Below are 19,696 nucleotides of genomic sequence, written 5' to 3' on the forward strand. Positions count from 1 at the left end.
TCCTTCACTTTTCAAGTTGCTTTTTCCTGTCCCACTGAAGTAACTCAATTTAAGGGTATGTAAGTATCACGCATCTGCAGATTGGGTTTGAACTAACCTCATCAGCAAACTCTGCGTTGCTTGGTTTGCCTGACGCTGCAGCAAATGCTTTGGAAGCGCACAGTGTAAGCAGCCTGCTCTGTGTTGCTGGATTAGAGAAGTAAAGACTCTCAGGAAAATAGTCACCTTTCCAGCTTCACAGTTTGTGAACTGACAAGTTGCTATGGATTTTGGTTTTCCATAAATAGGACTCCTCACACCTACCTGTACATAGCAGAGTCAGAAGATTCAATGTTGTTTGTATTCAGTGTTGTTTGTAATTGTACATTATCTTTCTCAGCAACTGAGCCAGTTTTGGTACAGCGATGAAACTGCATCATGCCTGGCTGTGGTGGGATGGAAGGTAAGGCCGAGAAAGCCTCCTCCCTTCCCCCTTGTAAAGTAAAAGGGAAAAAAAAATTGACGGGAAAGGAAAAAAAACTCGCAAGCTGAATTAGCAAAGCAGTGGAGCTATATTTACAAAGCGATGTAGGGTTTGCAGGGGATTATTTACAAATTTACAATATCTACAATATATACAAAGATATACAACAGAGTAACACAGAAATGAGAGTGACCCCCCTCTGGACAGAGGGGGTTCCCCACCTCCGCTCTCCCCTCTCTCCCCCCTTTCCCCAGAGTGGGATAGGAAGAGAGAGAAAAGAGAGGAAAGAAAAAAAAATGTTAGAAGCAGTTTGTGTTAATTGGAAAAGAGTTAATACAGGCCTGTTATCTGTTTTTCTCTCAAGGCCGGAGCCTTGGCAGAAAGCCCAGGACAGAAAGCTGTTGCCTGAAGAAGAGGCGGAAGCAAGACTGACTGAGAAGTGCTGGAAATGTCCAGTATAGTCCCAGCTCAGAAGTGCTTCCTCCCACTCGTCCAATGAAATTAGTTTAGACTATTCCTTCCGTTTACCAACTTCCGTCCACCATATTCCCTTTCTTAAGGGGGCAACGTCAACCGGCCACAGTCCACCCCTTCTAAACAATTTCATTGGCTGTTCATACTGTCCATCCAATCCAAAATGATATTTACAGTTCGTGAGTAAAGTTCATAGTCCATTCCGGCTATGCTCAGATGTAGATGATTCAAAAGTCCAAGAAAATCAGAAAATGAGAAAAATGGAAAACAGTTCATTCCTTCACCGATGAAGCGAAGAAAAGGGAAACAGGGAAATCTCAGGGTCTCTTAGTTGACTCAGGGCTCTCAGGGATCTCAGGGTTCGTGCACCGTAGATTCGTCGTTGATCCTTCCTCTGGACGCGATGTAGCTGTACAGCAGTTCAAAATTAACCTCTTTCAGCTAAAGTTAAATTTCTTTGTGGAATGCACTGAATTTCACCATTCTCTTGCATTACCCAATAAGTGTGACCTGGACCTTCAGCTGAAACCACCCCTCGGACAGGTTTAGCCTCTCCTGAGGGTGAAAATACCCAAACAGTTTTACCTAACAGGTTCTTTTCTCTAACAACAGGGACTCTATCACCTTCTACTTTCCGTAGCAAATCTGAATGTGCAGGTCCAGCTCGGTTCACTGAACCTCTACTATTTACCAGCCAGGTTGCTTGTGCTAAATGTTTTTCCCAGTTTTTCAAAGATCCACCCCCCATGGCTTTGAGAGTGGTCTTCAACAAACCGTTGTAGCGTTCAATCTTCCCTGAAGCTGGTGCATAGTAGGGAATGTGGAATATCCACTCAATACCGTGCTCTTTTGCCCAGCTCTTTACAAGGTTGTTCTTGAAATGAGTTCCGTTGTCTGACTCAATCCTCTCTGGAGTTCCGTGTCTCCACAGGATTTGTCTCTCCAGACCGAGAATGGTGTTGCGTGCAGTTGCATGTGGAACTGGATAAGTTTCCAACCATCCAGTGTTTGCCTCTACCATAGTAAGCACGTATTGCTTACCAGAACGAGAACGTGGTAGAGTGATGTAGTCAATCTGCCAAGCTTCACCATACTTGTACTTGGACCATCTGTCACCATACCACAAGGGCTTAAGACGTTTTGCCTGCTTAATAGCAGCACAAATGTCACAGTCATGGATGACTTGCGTGATAGCATCCATGGAAATGTCTATGGATCTGTCACGAGCCCATTGGTATGTTGCATCTCTGCCTTGATGTCCTGATGAATCGTGAGCCCACCGAGCTAAGAATATCTCACCTCGGTGTTTCCAGTCGAGATCAAGATTAGAGTCCATGTCTACTTGAGAAACTCTTGCAGCTAGATCTGCCTGATGGTTGTGTTGCTGTTCCTCAGTAGCTTTGCTCTTAGGAATGTGAGCATCGATGTGTCTCACTTTCACTGGAATTCTCTCGATTCGGTCAGCAATGTCCTGCCATAGGTTGGCTGCCCAAATGGGTTTTCCTTTCCTCTGCCAACCACTCTTCTTCCAGTTCTTTAGCCAACCCCATAGAGCATTGGCTACCATCCATGAGTCGGTGTAGAGATAAAGCTTTGGCCATCTCTCACGTTCAGCTACGTCGAGAGCTAGCTGGACAGCTTTTACCTCTGCGAACTGACTGGATTCTCCTTCTCCATCTCTCGCTTCTGCAACTCGGCGTGTTGGACTCCACACTGCAGACTTCCACCTTCGCTTGTTTCCAACAAGACGACAGGAACCGTCTGTGAACAAAGCGTATTTCTTTTCATCATCAGAAAGGTCATTGTAAGGAGGAGCTTCCTCAGCACGAGTTACTTTCTCCTCTGGAGGTTTAGCACAGTTGATACCTTCAGGCCAACTTGAGATCACCTCCACTAGACCAGGTCTTTCAAGATTTCCCATTCGAGCTCTCTGTGTTATCAGAGCCATCCACTTAGACCAGGTCGAGTCTGTGGCATGATGTGGTGTGGATCCTTTGCCTTTGAACATCCAATTCAAAACTGGTAATCTGGGAGCTAGGAGAAGTTGTGATTCAGTTCCAATCACTTCAGAAGATGCTTTTACTCCTTCATAGGCAGCTAAAATTTCTTTCTCTGTTGGAGTATAATTAGCCTCTGAACCTCTGTAACCTCGACTCCAGAAACCAAGAGGTCGTCCACGTGTCTCACCTGGAGCTTTTTGCCATAAGCACCAGGTTGGACCATTGTCACTTGCAGCCGTGTACAAAATGTTCTTAATGTCTGGACCATCTCGAACAGGTCCCAGACCCATTGCTTGAATTACCTCTTGCTTTATCTGGTCAAAGGCTGCTTGTTGTTCAGGTCCCCAGTGGAAATGGTTTCTCTTTCGAGTCACATCATACAGAGGTTTCACAATCTGACTGTATCCAGGAATGTGTAGTCTCCAAAATCCCACTATCCCCAAGAAACGTAGGGTCTCTTGCTTGTTTGTGGGACTTGCCATGGTAGAGACTCTATTTACCACATCCACTGGAATGTGTCGGCGTCCATCCTGCCAGCGCACTCCCAGAAACTGAATCTCTGTGGTAGGTCCTTTCACCTTGTCTCGCTTGATGGCAAAACCTGCATTCAGAAGAATGTCAATGATTATGTTACCTTTCTCAAAGACTTCTTCAGCAGTTTTACCCCAGACGATGATATCATCGATGAACTGGATGTGTTCTGGAGCACCTCCTTTCTCCAGAGCATCGTGGATCACTGCATGACAGATGCTTGAGCTGTGGATCCAGCCCATTGGCAGCCTGTTGAAAGTGTACTGGATTCCTCTCCAGGTGAAAGCAAACTGAGGCCTGCATTCCTCTGCTATGGGAATAGAGAAAAATGCATTAGCAATGTCTATGGTAGCATACCATTTGGCCTCTTTGGATTCCAGCTCATACTGTAGCTCCATCATGTCTGGTACTGCTGCACTCATAGGTGGTGTCACTTCATTTAGGGCTCGGTAGTCTACCGTCAGACGCCAGTCTCCATTCTGCTTCCGCACAGGCCACACTGGACTGTTGAAAGGTGAATGAGTTTTGCTGATGACTTTCTGACTCTCCAACTGATGAATCAGATTCTGAATGGGCAACAAAGAGTCACGGTTGGTTCTGTATTGTCTGTGATGCACAGTCTGAGAAGCAACCGGCAATTTAATGTCCTGTATCTTATGTTGTCCCACAACTGCAGATTCATCAGAAAGTTCAGGTCTAGCAGATAGCTTCAATTTTTGTCCATCAATTTCTATAGAAGCTACTCCAAAAGCCCATTTGTAACCTCTAGGGTCCTTGAAACGCCCTTCTCTCAGAAAATCAATTCCCAAAATACAAGGTGCGTCAGGTCCGGTCACAACTGTATGCTTCCTCCATTGTTTACCAGTTAAACTTATGTTAACCTCTACCTTACTTAACTCTTGAGATCCACCAGTGACTCCCAGAATAGTTATAGACTCCGATCCCTGATAATTTGATGGTATTATGGTGCACTGAGCTCCTGTGTCAACCAAGGCCCTGTACTTCCGAAATTGTGAAGTGCCAGGCCACTGGATGTACACATCCCAATAGATTCTATTATCTCTGTTATCCCTCTCCTCCCCCTGGCGGGAGGCAGGGCACCCCTAGTTATGGGGAACATGCGCACATGTGCATTGCACATATTGTGCAGGGTTATAACTTTGCATGTTATAACTGGAGCCACTGTTGGAGCCATAAGAGTCGTTCTGGGGAACTGTAGAAGTAACAGCTACCCTTCTGGTATTGCTACCTCGGGTTCTGCCACTTTGCAATTCCCTCAGTCTCCTGAAAAGATTAGAAGTTGGTTGGCCATCCCAGCGGTTCATGTTCTCACCAAACTGATCACGCAGAGTTATCCAAATAGTTCTACGTGATTGCCTTGGTGGTCTGTTTTGGAACGACCTGTTTTGGAATGTCCTGTTTTGGAATGACCTCCTTGGAGGACGTGTATTCCTCACAGATGAGACTTGTACCCACCTGGAGGAAGAATTGAAATTATCCCTTTGTGCCAATTGGGATATGGAATTTCTAAATTCATCTTTTAACTCTCTTATGCAATTTTGTATATCACCAGACATAGTTTTAATGGCCGAAACCAAAGAACCACGTGTCATGCTATCCTCCAATTGTCTCATTTGATCACTGAATTGGCCAACCGTGGGAGAAGCTCCACCATAACTTCTTGACACAATTCTGCTTGCCAGAATGTTTGCATAATTAGAAGGAGCAAGTTTGATGATCTTTTTAGCAAGACCAATACCCACAGGAATGTCATCAGGATTCAGAGTTTCATGTTCACCATAGAGTAGCTCTCTAACAGCAAATTCTCTCAAGCGCTTAATTCCCTCATCTATGGTAGTCCAGGGTTTAGGATTCCAGGGAAGATCATCTCGGGAAGGGTATCTCAGGGCAACCGCTATTAAAAGGCGTATCCACAGATTAACCTTACCGAGAGCTTCGCCTAGATGTCTATCTATTCCATTGTCCCTTGAGAGAGTTCCTAACTGAGCTGCTGACTTGTCTCCAACTGTTAGAGCTGAAGCACCTGTATCATAACACCTACTAAGCCAAGCTAGAACTGGCTCCTTATCTGCCCTGGTGAAATCTTTACGGACATTTCGCAATTCTTCCCGTGGTGACGAACAGTCCGTAATATCATCTTCATCTTCATCTCCCTGAATTCTTTGCCCGTAAAATCCTGCTGTCATTCTCCTAAGGATCTCTTTAAGCTGAGAACCACCTTTGCCAGCTGCTTTCCTAGCTTCATCTCTATCCTGCTTTGATCTCACTAGGTTAGCTAGATCTTTAAAACAAACCTTCTCTTCCTCCTGAGCAGGATCTTTTAGAGTAGAGGGCCCCTCACCAGGATCAGTCTCCACCTCTTCTTCTCCATCTTGGGCCTTTGCAGCTCTAGTCTTTAAAGGAGCCACCTTAACTGGAGCTGTGTTTGAATTTACAGCCACCTTAATGGAAGCTGACAGGTCCTGAGATAAATCAGCTGCTGGGGCAGTGACTTCCGGTCCCACCGAGGGAGTGGGTGGAAGTGATGTTGCTCCATTAATGGCCGACGGAGAAGAAGAAGAAGGAGAAGGAGTGGGAGAAGGAGTAGGTGCCATGTTGATACCAGCCGATGCCCTTGGCTGCTTGCCAGAATCAGCAAAGTCATTTAGAGCTGCCTTACCAATTAACTTTTTAGCCTTCTTTTTAACTGACACGGGTTCTGCACAGTCCTCATCACTAGATGACTCTGGGACTGATCGAGAGCCACGGCGTTTTCTTTTTGATCTAGTTTTAATAACAAAACACGCCCTGGACACCTTTTTCTCTCGCCACAAGGAATACAGAGAAAACACATTAGTTATCACCAGCAGCAGAATTATACACATGAAATAAATCACCTTTGGATCCCAGGCATCACCTAAAGTTACTGTCTCCTCAGGCGGAATCTTAAAACCCTTTATCTCAATTGGGAGAGTGGTGGAGGTAACATTCCTGTATCTCACTGGCCATAATAAATTAATACATTTTCCATACCATAATTTAACTTTATACATAACCCACATATAAATTGTCCGCACCAAATATTTACCCAGGTAATCCAAAATCAAACCCAAACAATATCTGTAAACCAGAGCCCCAAAAATTGAAAAGAATAATCGCTCCACAAACCACAATACCTTCATGTTTGCTAATTCAGCTAGAAAACACTAAATCAATCAAATAATAAATTGAACTAATTATCTGCCCCACGTTGGGCGCCAATAAAAAAAATGTGGTGGGATGGAAGGTAAGGCCGAGAAAGCCTCCTCCCTTCCCCCTTGTAAAGTAAAAGGGAAAAAAAAATTGACGGGAAAGGAAAAAAAAACTCGCAAGCTGAATTAGCAAAGCAGTGGAGCTATATTTACAAAGCGATGTAGGGTTTGCAGGGGATTATTTACAAATTTACAATATCTACAATATATACAAAGATATACAACAGAGTAACACAGAAATGAGAGTGACCCCCCTCTGGACAGAGGGGGTTCCCCACCTCCGCTCTCCCCTCTCTCCCCCCTTTCCCCAGAGTGGGATAGGAAGAGAGAGAAAAGAGAGGAAAGAAAAAAAAATGTTAGAAGCAGTTTGTGTTAATTGGAAAAGAGTTAATACAGGCCTGTTATCTGTTTTTCTCTCAAGGCCGGAGCCTTGGCAGAAAGCCCAGGACAGAAAGCTGTTGCCTGAAGAAGAGGCGGAAGCAAGACTGACTGAGAAGTGCTGGAAATGTCCAGTATAGTCCCAGCTCAGAAGTGCTTCCTCCCACTCGTCCAATGAAATTAGTTTAGACTATTCCTTCCGTTTACCAACTTCCGTCCACCATATTCCCTTTCTTAAGGGGGCAACGTCAACCGGCCACAGTCCACCCCTTCTAAACAATTTCATTGGCTGTTCATACTGTCCATCCAATCCAAAATGATATTTACAGTTCGTGAGTAAAGTTCATAGTCCATTCCGGCTATGCTCAGATGTAGATGATTCAAAAGTCCAAGAAAATCAGAAAATGAGAAAAATGGAAAACAGTTCATTCCTTCACCGATGAAGCGAAGAAAAGGGAAACAGGGAAATCTCAGGGTCTCTTAGTTGACTCAGGGCTCTCAGGGATCTCAGGGTTCGTGCACCGTAGATTCGTCGTTGATCCTTCCTCTGGACGCGATGTAGCTGTACAGCAGTTCAAAATTAACCTCTTTCAGCTAAAGTTAAATTTCTTTGTGGAATGCACTGAATTTCACCATTCTCTTGCATTACCCAATAAGTGTGACCTGGACCTTCAGCTGAAACCACCCCTCGGACAGGTTTAGCCTCTCCTGAGGGTGAAAATACCCAAACAGTTTTACCTAACAGGTTCTTTTCTCTAACAACAGGGACTCTATCACCTTCTACTTTCCGTAGCAAATCTGAATGTGCAGGTCCAGCTCGGTTCACTGAACCTCTACTATTTACCAGCCAGGTTGCTTGTGCTAAATGTTTTTCCCAGTTTTTCAAAGATCCACCCCCCATGGCTTTGAGAGTGGTCTTCAACAAACCGTTGTAGCGTTCAATCTTCCCTGAAGCTGGTGCATAGTAGGGAATGTGGAATATCCACTCAATACCGTGCTCTTTTGCCCAGCTCTTTACAAGGTTGTTCTTGAAATGAGTTCCGTTGTCTGACTCAATCCTCTCTGGAGTTCCGTGTCTCCACAGGATTTGTCTCTCCAGACCGAGAATGGTGTTGCGTGCAGTTGCATGTGGAACTGGATAAGTTTCCAACCATCCAGTGTTTGCCTCTACCATAGTAAGCACGTATTGCTTACCAGAACGAGAACGTGGTAGAGTGATGTAGTCAATCTGCCAAGCTTCACCATACTTGTACTTGGACCATCTGTCACCATACCACAAGGGCTTAAGACGTTTTGCCTGCTTAATAGCAGCACAAATGTCACAGTCATGGATGACTTGCGTGATAGCATCCATGGAAATGTCTATGGATCTGTCACGAGCCCATTGGTATGTTGCATCTCTGCCTTGATGTCCTGATGAATCGTGAGCCCACCGAGCTAAGAATATCTCACCTCGGTGTTTCCAGTCGAGATCAAGATTAGAGTCCATGTCTACTTGAGAAACTCTTGCAGCTAGATCTGCCTGATGGTTGTGTTGCTGTTCCTCAGTAGCTTTGCTCTTAGGAATGTGAGCATCGATGTGTCTCACTTTCACTGGAATTCTCTCGATTCGGTCAGCAATGTCCTGCCATAGGTTGGCTGCCCAAATGGGTTTTCCTTTCCTCTGCCAACCACTCTTCTTCCAGTTCTTTAGCCAACCCCATAGAGCATTGGCTACCATCCATGAGTCGGTGTAGAGATAAAGCTTTGGCCATCTCTCACGTTCAGCTACGTCGAGAGCTAGCTGGACAGCTTTTACCTCTGCGAACTGACTGGATTCTCCTTCTCCATCTCTCGCTTCTGCAACTCGGCGTGTTGGACTCCACACTGCAGACTTCCACCTTCGCTTGTTTCCAACAAGACGACAGGAACCGTCTGTGAACAAAGCGTATTTCTTTTCATCATCAGAAAGGTCATTGTAAGGAGGAGCTTCCTCAGCACGAGTTACTTTCTCCTCTGGAGGTTTAGCACAGTTGATACCTTCAGGCCAACTTGAGATCACCTCCACTAGACCAGGTCTTTCAAGATTTCCCATTCGAGCTCTCTGTGTTATCAGAGCCATCCACTTAGACCAGGTCGAGTCTGTGGCATGATGTGGTGTGGATCCTTTGCCTTTGAACATCCAATTCAAAACTGGTAATCTGGGAGCTAGGAGAAGTTGTGATTCAGTTCCAATCACTTCAGAAGATGCTTTTACTCCTTCATAGGCAGCTAAAATTTCTTTCTCTGTTGGAGTATAATTAGCCTCTGAACCTCTGTAACCTCGACTCCAGAAACCAAGAGGTCGTCCACGTGTCTCACCTGGAGCTTTTTGCCATAAGCACCAGGTTGGACCATTGTCACTTGCAGCCGTGTACAAAATGTTCTTAATGTCTGGACCATCTCGAACAGGTCCCAGACCCATTGCTTGAATTACCTCTTGCTTTATCTGGTCAAAGGCTGCTTGTTGTTCAGGTCCCCAGTGGAAATGGTTTCTCTTTCGAGTCACATCATACAGAGGTTTCACAATCTGACTGTATCCAGGAATGTGTAGTCTCCAAAATCCCACTATCCCCAAGAAACGTAGGGTCTCTTGCTTGTTTGTGGGACTTGCCATGGTAGAGACTCTATTTACCACATCCACTGGAATGTGTCGGCGTCCATCCTGCCAGCGCACTCCCAGAAACTGAATCTCTGTGGTAGGTCCTTTCACCTTGTCTCGCTTGATGGCAAAACCTGCATTCAGAAGAATGTCAATGATTATGTTACCTTTCTCAAAGACTTCTTCAGCAGTTTTACCCCAGACGATGATATCATCGATGAACTGGATGTGTTCTGGAGCACCTCCTTTCTCCAGAGCATCGTGGATCACTGCATGACAGATGCTTGAGCTGTGGATCCAGCCCATTGGCAGCCTGTTGAAAGTGTACTGGATTCCTCTCCAGGTGAAAGCAAACTGAGGCCTGCATTCCTCTGCTATGGGAATAGAGAAAAATGCATTAGCAATGTCTATGGTAGCATACCATTTGGCCTCTTTGGATTCCAGCTCATACTGTAGCTCCATCATGTCTGGTACTGCTGCACTCATAGGTGGTGTCACTTCATTTAGGGCTCGGTAGTCTACCGTCAGACGCCAGTCTCCATTCTGCTTCCGCACAGGCCACACTGGACTGTTGAAAGGTGAATGAGTTTTGCTGATGACTTTCTGACTCTCCAACTGATGAATCAGATTCTGAATGGGCAACAAAGAGTCACGGTTGGTTCTGTATTGTCTGTGATGCACAGTCTGAGAAGCAACCGGCAATTTAATGTCCTGTATCTTATGTTGTCCCACAACTGCAGATTCATCAGAAAGTTCAGGTCTAGCAGATAGCTTCAATTTTTGTCCATCAATTTCAAATTTTGTCCATCAATGGGAGCTTTTTTCCCTTCTTTCCTTTAGATGAACTTTGGCTTCACCATAAGTCTTCTTTTTCCAAACTCTGCATGTGCTGTTCCAGATCTGTTCTTGGAGATGTGATTTCTTCATTGTTTTTAGCTTATGTGTTGCATCTGTGCCTAATTAAGAATTAGTAATAAAGAAGATAAGCCATGTTGATGGTTTTAAACCTTGTATTCCTAATAATACTCCCAATAAATATGTAGTGCTGTATTAGCACTGTCTGTGTTCTGGATGCTCTGAATCCCAGGGCATTCTTGAAATGCAGCCCTGTCCTCCAGTGTGAGGACAGAATGAATGCTGGTTGTGGAGGGACCTAGGGCCGGAGGCAAGTGCAGATGAGCCAGCTGGAGCTTCAGTAGTGAACTTCCTGGAATGGATATACAGGGATTTTCCTGGCTTGTATCAGAAATGCTGTGTCCAGCAGCAGCAGGGAGGTGATTGTCCCCTTGTACTCAGCTCTGGTGAGGCCACACCTTGAGTATTGTGTCCACTTTTGGGCACCTCAATACAGGAGAGATGTGGAGGTGCTGGAGCAAATGCAGAGGAGGGCAACAAAGTTGGAGAAGGGCTTGGAGAATAAATCTTATAAAGAGCGACTCAAGGAGCTGGGGCTGGTTAGTTTGGAAAAGAGGAGGCTGAGGGGAGACCTCATTGCTGTCTACAACTACCTGAAAGGATATTGTGGAAAGGCTGGTGCTGGTCTCTTCTCACAGGTAATTAGTGATAGAACAAGAGGGATTGGCCTCAAGTTACCACTGGGTAGGTTTAGACTGGACATTAGGAAAAAAAAATTCACAGAAAGAGTGGTCAGGGATTGGAACGAGCTGCTCAGGGAGGTGGTTGAGTTGCCAACCCTGGATGTGTTTAAGGGTCGTTTGGATGTGGTGCTTGGGGATATGGTTTAGGGGTGAACTTTGTAGGGTAGGGTTATTGGTTGGACTTGGTGATCCTGAGGGTCTTTTCCAAGCTGGATGTTTGTGTGATTCTCTCAAACAGTAGAACTTTCACTGTTGAAGCCAAAGGAATTTACAAATCTTGTTCACATAAACTCACTCACTTTAACAGTTTTCTGAGGTAGTTCTTGAGCATGAAAATGCCTTCCTGCTAATGACCTAGGGCAGTACATGTAGACAATATAGGTATGGTTGGGAAAGTACCTTGTGTTTTGAAGGCGTTCTTAATAGATGCACATAATATTCCTACCATATGTTCTGAGTTACTTCTGTTTGCAGCCTCACAGTTAATTGCTGCTTCGTTCCTAAGACTCGAGTTTACAAACTGAAAGGAAGAGTATTAACATTTCAAACAAAAGTTCTTAAAAAAGAAAACAAAGTCTATGTCCATCTGCCTTTTTATTTACTGAAATGATGGATAATGCTTCCTCAGGAGTATCTATGAGGGATTCATTTCATGGGCATAGTTTTTAGTCCTTACAAATGTCTCCATGGGCTCACTGAACGTAAGGTAACAATTGTAAGCTTTTGACTTTGGCCTCAAGTTTGCATCTGTTTCAGTTTCTTAGTGTCAAAGCATAGATGTGTTCTTGCCTAAGGGATAACAGCAAACCAGATCACTACATGTATGATGCACTCAAAGCAAGCTGTGAGATGAGGAGTGGTTTTTGAACGTCTAACATCTGTCCTAACTACAAAAAAAGTTCTTGCATGGGGTCTGAAATGGATTGTAGCATTGTGTATCGTTAGAGCATTGTTGCTAGAAGCTGTATTACCTATGTGAACTTGCAGTCTTTTCTGTAGTAAATACTGTAATATGTAATCTAATAATTCATTTTAGTACATAGACGTTTTATTCAATAAAAAACTTGAGGTAAAATAAGCACTTTTGGTTTTCCTGGGTATCATAGTATCAGTCAGGGTTGGAAGGGACCACAAGGATCATCTAGTTCCAACCCCCCTGCCATGGGCAGGGACACCCCACAGTAGATCAGGCTGGTCAGAGCCTCATCCAGCCTGCTCTTAAACACCTTGTCTTGGCTCCAGCATTCTCTGTGTGAGGCTGATGGCATAGGTGGTGGGTCTTCAGGTTCTGAATGATTCCCTCTGTGACCAGCCTCGCCTGAGAAGCCAGAAGGTCACTAAATGCTGCTCTGGGAAAGCCGCTTGCAGCTGAATGGCAGAGTAATTAATGAATACTAATGAGTCATCTCACAGTGGCAGCTTAATGGTACCACTTGTTCAGAAAGCAGGGAGAAGCTTTGTTTTAGGAAATGTCTTGAAAGCCCTGCTGGGGTGAGCAGCGGGGAGGGTGGAAGGGCAGGACGCCATCCATTCTGGAGTAAGGGAGGGAATGAGGAGAAGATAAACTGTGAGCGACCATACTTCAAATTATAGTGAACTTTTGGAGTTGCTCCCAGTTCAGATGGCACACGGTTCTTTTGGTGACTTCTGGACAAACACAAGCGAACGCCTAGTTCCAAGTTCTGGTAAGGTCTTTGCTAATGTACTAGTTCTTAGTTCAGGTTCGGAGAAAATTCGTTTCTTGAGAGGAGACGCTTCCCGTTTTCTCCAGTAGGTCTCCCATGCCAGGTTCCTTTCTTCGTCCTCTTTGTCCCACGAGATGGCACTGTCTCTTCTGGAAGGACACAAACGCTTCGGCTCTCCCTGGGAGGTGCGGCTGAGCTGCCTGTGCCGAGCGGGGTTCGGCGACGCTGTGCAGTATCGCAGTGCAAGAGTTTCTTGCGAACGGCGGTGCGTTCCCGCTGGTGTGCACCGTGTCGTTTTGGTACGAGTGACGTCCGTGTTTTGCACACAGTGCACACGAGTAGTGTTACCTTAGATAAACATCTTGAGCTTCTTGCTTGCTTGTCATCGTAGAAGGTTTCTGGCATTCAGAGGATTTTTTTTGATGTGGAAGTTAAAGCCGGGCGATGCTGTTCCTAGAATGCTGTTACCCTGCATTTTGAGTCAGAATTGTGTGATGTTCGAACATGGGAAGGAATGACCAGTAGCTATTGTTATTTCTAGGAGGGAAGGGGAAAAAGATCTTTAGGATTTGCCAAATCCACTGAAGGTGGCTTTGTTTCTGCAAGCTTATACCAAAAAAGTGTATGGATTGAGGAAATCAAGAACTGTAATTACAACTTTCCAGTAAGAACACAAGCCAGATCTGTGTTGTGTAGAAAGGGAACAGTGTTGCTGCACTTCCTGAATTCTCTCTGGAGACGTGATATTTGCAGTCTGCTTCCCACTGGTTTAAGAGCTCCTAAGTTGAAGGAGTATGTTTTCTCGTGTTAGGAGGTTTGCCTACAAGTTAGCTGTTAGACTAAGTCTATGTTGTTGGTGGAGGTTGGTTTACCTCAGGAGACTACGCTGTTACTAAAACCATTTACCATTGAAAAGGGTTCACTGAATTAATTTTTGTTTCCCCCCCTCTGGTTATTGTCTAGAAAAATGGATGATGATGATGATGACATTCCCCAGCTTTCATCCCACACGCTGGCTGCCCTCCAGGAGTTCTATCTGGAACAGCAGAAGAGAGAGGGCATGAAGACCTCCCAGGAGTTTAATCAATATTCCATTGGCTCAATAGAAGAAGACTGGGTAAGAAACGATAAACTTCAGTGAATGGAGCAGTTAGAGGAGTAGCCTTTACCAAGCTTCTTTTGTAGCTGGATAATGAAATTAAATTTAAAAAAGGACCACTCAAGATGTTTCTGGAGCTGTAAAATCAAACTATTCACGGACACTAACAGCATAGGGATCTTTGTTTTAATATTAAATGTAGGTATAGTTGTCTGTACATGTGTGTGGGGTGTACAAATTCAGATTGCAGAGAGGGAATAAAGTTGCCAACAGAAGCACCTACACCTTCTGTAAATTTTAACTCCAGCCTGGCTTGTGAAGGTAGTAAAGATTCTTCCCTGAGTTTGAGACAATCACAGTGTAAACAAGATCAAGTGATCTTTGCTTTCGCATCGTATTTATTTCTGTGTTCTATTCCTTTGTTTTTGTGGGGGGCTGCTTTGCTGCTCTTTTTCTTCTGTGGTTTTTATTCTTCATTTTTTTTGGGACTCTTCTGATTTAGTAGTTTTGTCCTTTGTTTCCTTCACTTTTCAAGTTGCTTTTTCCTGTCCCACTGAAGTAACTCAATTTAAGGGTATGTAAGTATCACGCATCTGCAGATTGGGTTTGAACTAACCTCATCAGCAAACTCTGCGTTGCTTGGTTTGCCTGACGCTGCAGCAAATGCTTTGGAAGCGCACAGTGTAAGCAGCCTGCTCTGTGTTGCTGGATTAGAGAAGTAAAGACTCTCAGGAAAATAGTCACCTTTCCAGCTTCACAGTTTGTGAACTGACAAGTTGCTATGGATTTTGGTTTTCCATAAATAGGACTCCTCACACCTACCTGTACATAGCAGAGTCAGAAGATTCAATGTTGTTTGTATTCAGTGTTGTTTGTAATTGTACATTATCTTTCTCAGCAACTGAGCCAGTTTTGGTACAGCGATGAAACTGCATCATGCCTGGCTAATGAGGTGGTTGTGGCGGCTGGAAAAGGTGGCAGGTAGGTTTTAGTAATTCTGTTGTATATTTAACATGTCTTTTCTGTCAGCGTTTTGCTTCTAGCTTATAGATAGAGTATGCAGTTCAGTACTCATTGCACTTCAGCTGAGCTGTTGAAGAAGTGTTTTGCTGTTCTTTATTAATAGTTGATACTAGTCTTACCATTTAGCATGTTGCTGAATGTTGTAGGCTTTTGGCTTTGCCCTGTAAAAGTTTGCTGTGCATCTTTCTGGTTTTTTGAGAAATAGAAATTGCTCCAGAGCATATTAGTGACTTGTAAATCTTTTCTCTCTTTTCATACAATCTTTCTGTAGAACAGATGGAGAAACTTGGTTCTCTTCCTATTTCTCTAAGGAGTTGGTTTTAATTTTAAGTTTTCAAGTACATGTACTGAAACAAGAATTCTCTCTGTAAGTTAAGCTTCAAGTCTCTGTGTAGCATAGGGGTTGAAGAGATAGATAGCAGCTTTAATACTTAAAACTGTTATTTATGTAATTATTTGTCAGAATGGAGGAAGAGTGGCTTGCATTTTTTTAACTAAGGTGTAAAATATTTTCCCAAAGGAGCCCAGAAGACTGATGTAGGGTTTTTTGTTATTGTTGTTTGCCTTTTAAATGAATATATTAAGGTACTGTCTCTTTTTTTTCAGGATAGCATGTGTTAGTGCACCAAGTGTGTACCAGAAACTGAAAGAACAGGATGGTAAAGATTTCTCAGTCTGTATACTGGAGTATGACAGAAGATTTTCTGTATATGGAGAAGAATTCATCTTCTATGATTACAACCACCCTTTGAACTTACCTGAACATCTCCTGCCACACAGTTTTGACATTGTCATAGCAGATCCACCCTATCTGTCTGAGGAATGTCTTCAGAAAACTGCAGAGACCATCAAATACTTAACAAAAGGAAAGATTCTGCTTTGCACAGGTATAATTAGTAAAAACATTAGGTCACCATTAAGCATCTTTTTCTGTCTCTCAAAGGGCAAACTTCCTCAAGTGAGAAAAATGCTAACTCAACAGGACTTGAATTAATTTATCATTAATTTATCATTAATTTATCATTAATTCAAGAAGGAATATCTATCCTAAGTATTATATACTTTTGGTTCAAACTGTATTTTAAACTGAAGGCATGTGGATTTTAACAGTTGAAGTCATTCCTCTTTCCATACAGCATTACAAGTTTTACTAAATTTCTGAGTACTAAAATCACAGGAGGTAGAGGTTGGAAGGGACCTCTGGGGATCATCTAGTCCAACTCCCCTGCTAAAGCAGGTTCACCTAGATCAGGTTGCACAGAAACATGTCCAGGCAGATTTTGAGTCACTAGAGAGGAAGAGTCCACAACCTCTCTGGGCAGCCTGTTCCAGTGCTCTGTCACCCTTGAAGTAAAGAAGGATTTTCCCTGTGTTTCACAGAACTTCCTGTGTTCTAGCTTGTGCCTGTTGTACCTTGTCCTCTTCCTGAACATGACTGACAAACTGGCCCCACCCTTCTGACACCTGCCCTTTAGGTTCTTCCAAGCATTGATAAGCATTGATTATAGAAGGTCATATTGCAAAACTGCAGAAATACTTTTCTTCTTTTTCTGTAACTGCAATGATTGAAATTGAGGTATGACAAACATAGGTGCAACTTACTGTTAGTGTCATATGCATATAATTCAAGGGAAGGCAACCAAGCAGGCAAAATAAAGTATCATAGTATCAGTCAGGGTTGGAAGGGACCACAAGGATCACCTAGTTCCAACCCCCCTGCCATGAGCAAGGACACCCCACACTAGATCAGGCTGGCCAGAGCCAGTAAAACAATACATGGCTATAGAAAGCCCACTCTTTTTGTTTAATTGCACATGGCAGTGTGGGACTTCAGAGCTCAGATGGGGGCCAGGCTGAGTATCCCTCCCCTGCTCCCCCCTCCTCTTTCCCAATAGAGAGGAAAAGAAAGGGAAGGAAGAAATCCACCAAGAAATAATTTGGATTTGGCTTGGAAGTAGAGAGGTAAATAATTTTCTTTTAACAGTGTATATATGTGTGTGTGTGTGTATATATACATACATACATATATATATATGTAACAATAACAGGGTTCACAAGGGTAAGGAACAAGGATGGATGGGGGGAAAAAAAAAGAAATATGAAACACAAACCCAGTCCTTTGGAAAGGCATGGGTACAGCAGGGAGGACCACGTGGCAGAGAAGCAGGGGAACCAGTGGCAGAGAAGCAGGGGAACCAGTGGCAGTCCTCGTCCAGGCAAAAGGCAGGGGCCAGGAGACCTAATGGCTGCAGTATCCTCCATTTTATAGCCTTGCTGGGCAGGGAGGGGGAGTGGAACAGACTAACTTAGTTTCCCAGGGGGAAAGCCCCCTGCAGGGAGGGGCAGTGCTCTCACAAGCCCTCCCCCACCCTGCTTCCAGGATGGGTGTAACCCATCACAGGCAGTCATGCACAAGGGTGGGTCTTAGAAATTTTTTTCCTAAAATGGATAGGTGGTCCTTCAGTTTACAGAGTTTGAGTAATGCTGCTCGGAGCAGTGGTTCTCGGCGGTAACTGTAAATACCACACGGCGGTTTGTTTAAGTGGCAGAGTGTATGTCATCTGTTTGCATTTCCCATGGCTCCCTACCATGGAATTTCTTGGGCATGTGGCAGGAAGATGGAATTCACGCTCCTGTTTTCTATAAAAGGGACACTGATCTTGCCCTCTACCTATTTTTATGGAACTTCTCAGACACTACTTTCATTGGGATGTTCTTTCAGATGGATTCTAAATTTCCCAGTAGGTTCAGTTGTGCAGGAGAGCTGACAGTGTTGCTGCTTCAAGCCTTGCTTCCTTCCTTAACAAAAAAAAACACGCTTTTAATGTGTGCATTTGGGAAGAGGTATTAAACATTCTGGGTTTCTCATCAAATGCTGGTGGTTGTTGGCTTTTTTTTTTGCTGCAGGTGCAATCATGGAGGAACAGGCAGCAAAGCATCTTGGTGTGAAGATGTGCAAGTTTATTCCAAAACATTCACGAAATCTAGCCAATGAATTTCGATGTTATGTGAACTATGCTTCTGGACTGGACTGATTCTCATAAGATCTACAACTTCTTTCAGTCAAGCTCCTTTCTGGTTTTTTTTTTCATCTGTGATTCTACAATTCTCAAGGCTGAAATACTCAGCTCCCAGGGCTGTTTTCTGGGCTAGCTTTTAATCAAACCAGTGCACCACCCCTTCTTTTAAAGCTGCAAGCATTTGCAGTTACTGTGGGTTCTTTCTTACCTGTTAGGTAAATGGTGACCAAACAATACAGGTGCTTGCTAAAGGGAACTTCCCTGCAAAGAGCTTCATTCTGACTGGTGGGTTTTGCCATTCAAGGACTTTTTGGTGACCTCTCTGAAGTGACTTAGAATAGAATAGAATAGAATAGAATAGACCAGACCAGACCAGGTTGGAAGAGACCTTCAAGATCATCGCGTCCAATCTATCATCCAACCCACCTAATCAACTAAACCATGCAACCAAGCACCCCATCAAGTCACCTCCTGAACACCTCCAGTGATGGTGACTCCACCACCTCCCCAGGCAGTCCATTCCAATGGGCAATCACTCTCTCTCTGTAGAACTTCTTCCTAACCTCCAGCCCGGTTAACAACACTGGTTAACAACACATACCTGCTTGCCTTACAGAGATCCAAATCATCATATCAGAACTGATGAGCTGGCACCTAAATGGATGGTTGAAAGAGCATGAAAGTGGTCTCCTTTCGTTCTTGAGAGATGCTCCCTTAGTGAAAGGATGAAGAGATGTTTGTTCTGAATGTGTCAAGTATTTTCAGATTCATTATCCAGGAGGCTGTTCTTTTTTTTATAAAGAATAGCCAAAAATAGGTCTCCTTCTGGAAGGCCTCTCCAGTTGCTTTTGATAATAATCAGAACTACCTACCAGTTGCCAAGTAAGACCTAGTCTCCACTATTGCTGCCAGACTAGCTTTTTAAAACCTTGTAATTATTAGTTTGTCTTTTCTCTAAAGCCTTGTCACAAACCTAGGCTTTGTTTTTGTAAAAGATAAGACCTGTCTTGTCATCACCTCCCCCCACATAAACCTGTGTATACCTATGTATGCTGTATGAAAGTAATGTAAGTTGTTGGAACACCTCTTTGCAGAAGTACAGTGCATTTGTTTTGTGATTTTCATGTGTCAACACAACACAAAATCCTGGTCTTTAAAACCCCACACACGTGTAGGCTGTTCCATTTACTCATTCAGCTAATCTCCAGAGGTGCTACAAACCTAATGCCTGCTTTCAAAAAGCATGTAAAGGATTTCCCCATTAGCTTTGCTTGCATTAAGAATCCTCTACATCAGGCCAAATCACCTGGGAAATGAACTAATTACTAAATACAAATGCAACACATCAGGTGATCCTTGCATTAGTGCTTCAGACTGTGTTTGTGGGTTCTCACCTCTCTTGCTGTTGGTCATGGGGTACTTAGGTAGTCATGTGACATATACATGTTAGTTCCTTAAATCTTGGATTATAATAGAGTGGATTAAATAGAGTTCCTGCTTTTTAGCAGATTTCAGTGTCAAGCTAAAGATGATTTATAGGTATGTCAAATTTGT

The 19,696-nt window shown here is 43.8% G+C and overlaps 1 protein-coding gene across 4 annotated transcripts in view; it reads left to right on the forward strand.

The window, feature by feature from the left end:
* The window catches only part of EEF1AKMT1 (EEF1A lysine methyltransferase 1), a 28,038-nt gene extending 9,029 nt beyond the window's left edge, over positions 1 to 19,009 (forward strand). For 2 of the 4 annotated variants that reach the window (XM_068144192.1, XM_068144200.1), the window contains exons 3-7: positions 380 to 442; positions 13,964 to 14,117; positions 14,998 to 15,080; positions 15,729 to 16,009; positions 18,030 to 19,009. In XM_068144192.1, coding sequence (XP_068000293.1) covers positions 405 to 442; positions 13,964 to 14,117; positions 14,998 to 15,080; positions 15,729 to 16,009; positions 18,030 to 18,157 — 684 coding nt within the window. In that variant the 5' untranslated portion in view covers positions 380 to 404 and the 3' untranslated portion in view covers positions 18,158 to 19,009. Of the gene's footprint in view, positions 1 to 379; positions 443 to 12,792; positions 13,001 to 13,963; positions 14,118 to 14,997; positions 15,081 to 15,728; positions 16,010 to 18,029 lie in introns of those variants that run through there. The other 2 variants (XM_068144217.1, XM_068144209.1) reach the window with 2 other exon arrangements.
* Positions 19,010 to 19,696: the final 687 nt, after the last annotated feature.

This window comes from Melanerpes formicivorus, unplaced genomic scaffold (assembly GCF_026170545.1).
Source record: "Melanerpes formicivorus ecotype bairdi unplaced genomic scaffold, bMelFor1.0.p_v2 SCAF_1, whole genome shotgun sequence".
Taxonomy (NCBI): domain Eukaryota; kingdom Metazoa; phylum Chordata; class Aves; order Piciformes; family Picidae; genus Melanerpes; species Melanerpes formicivorus.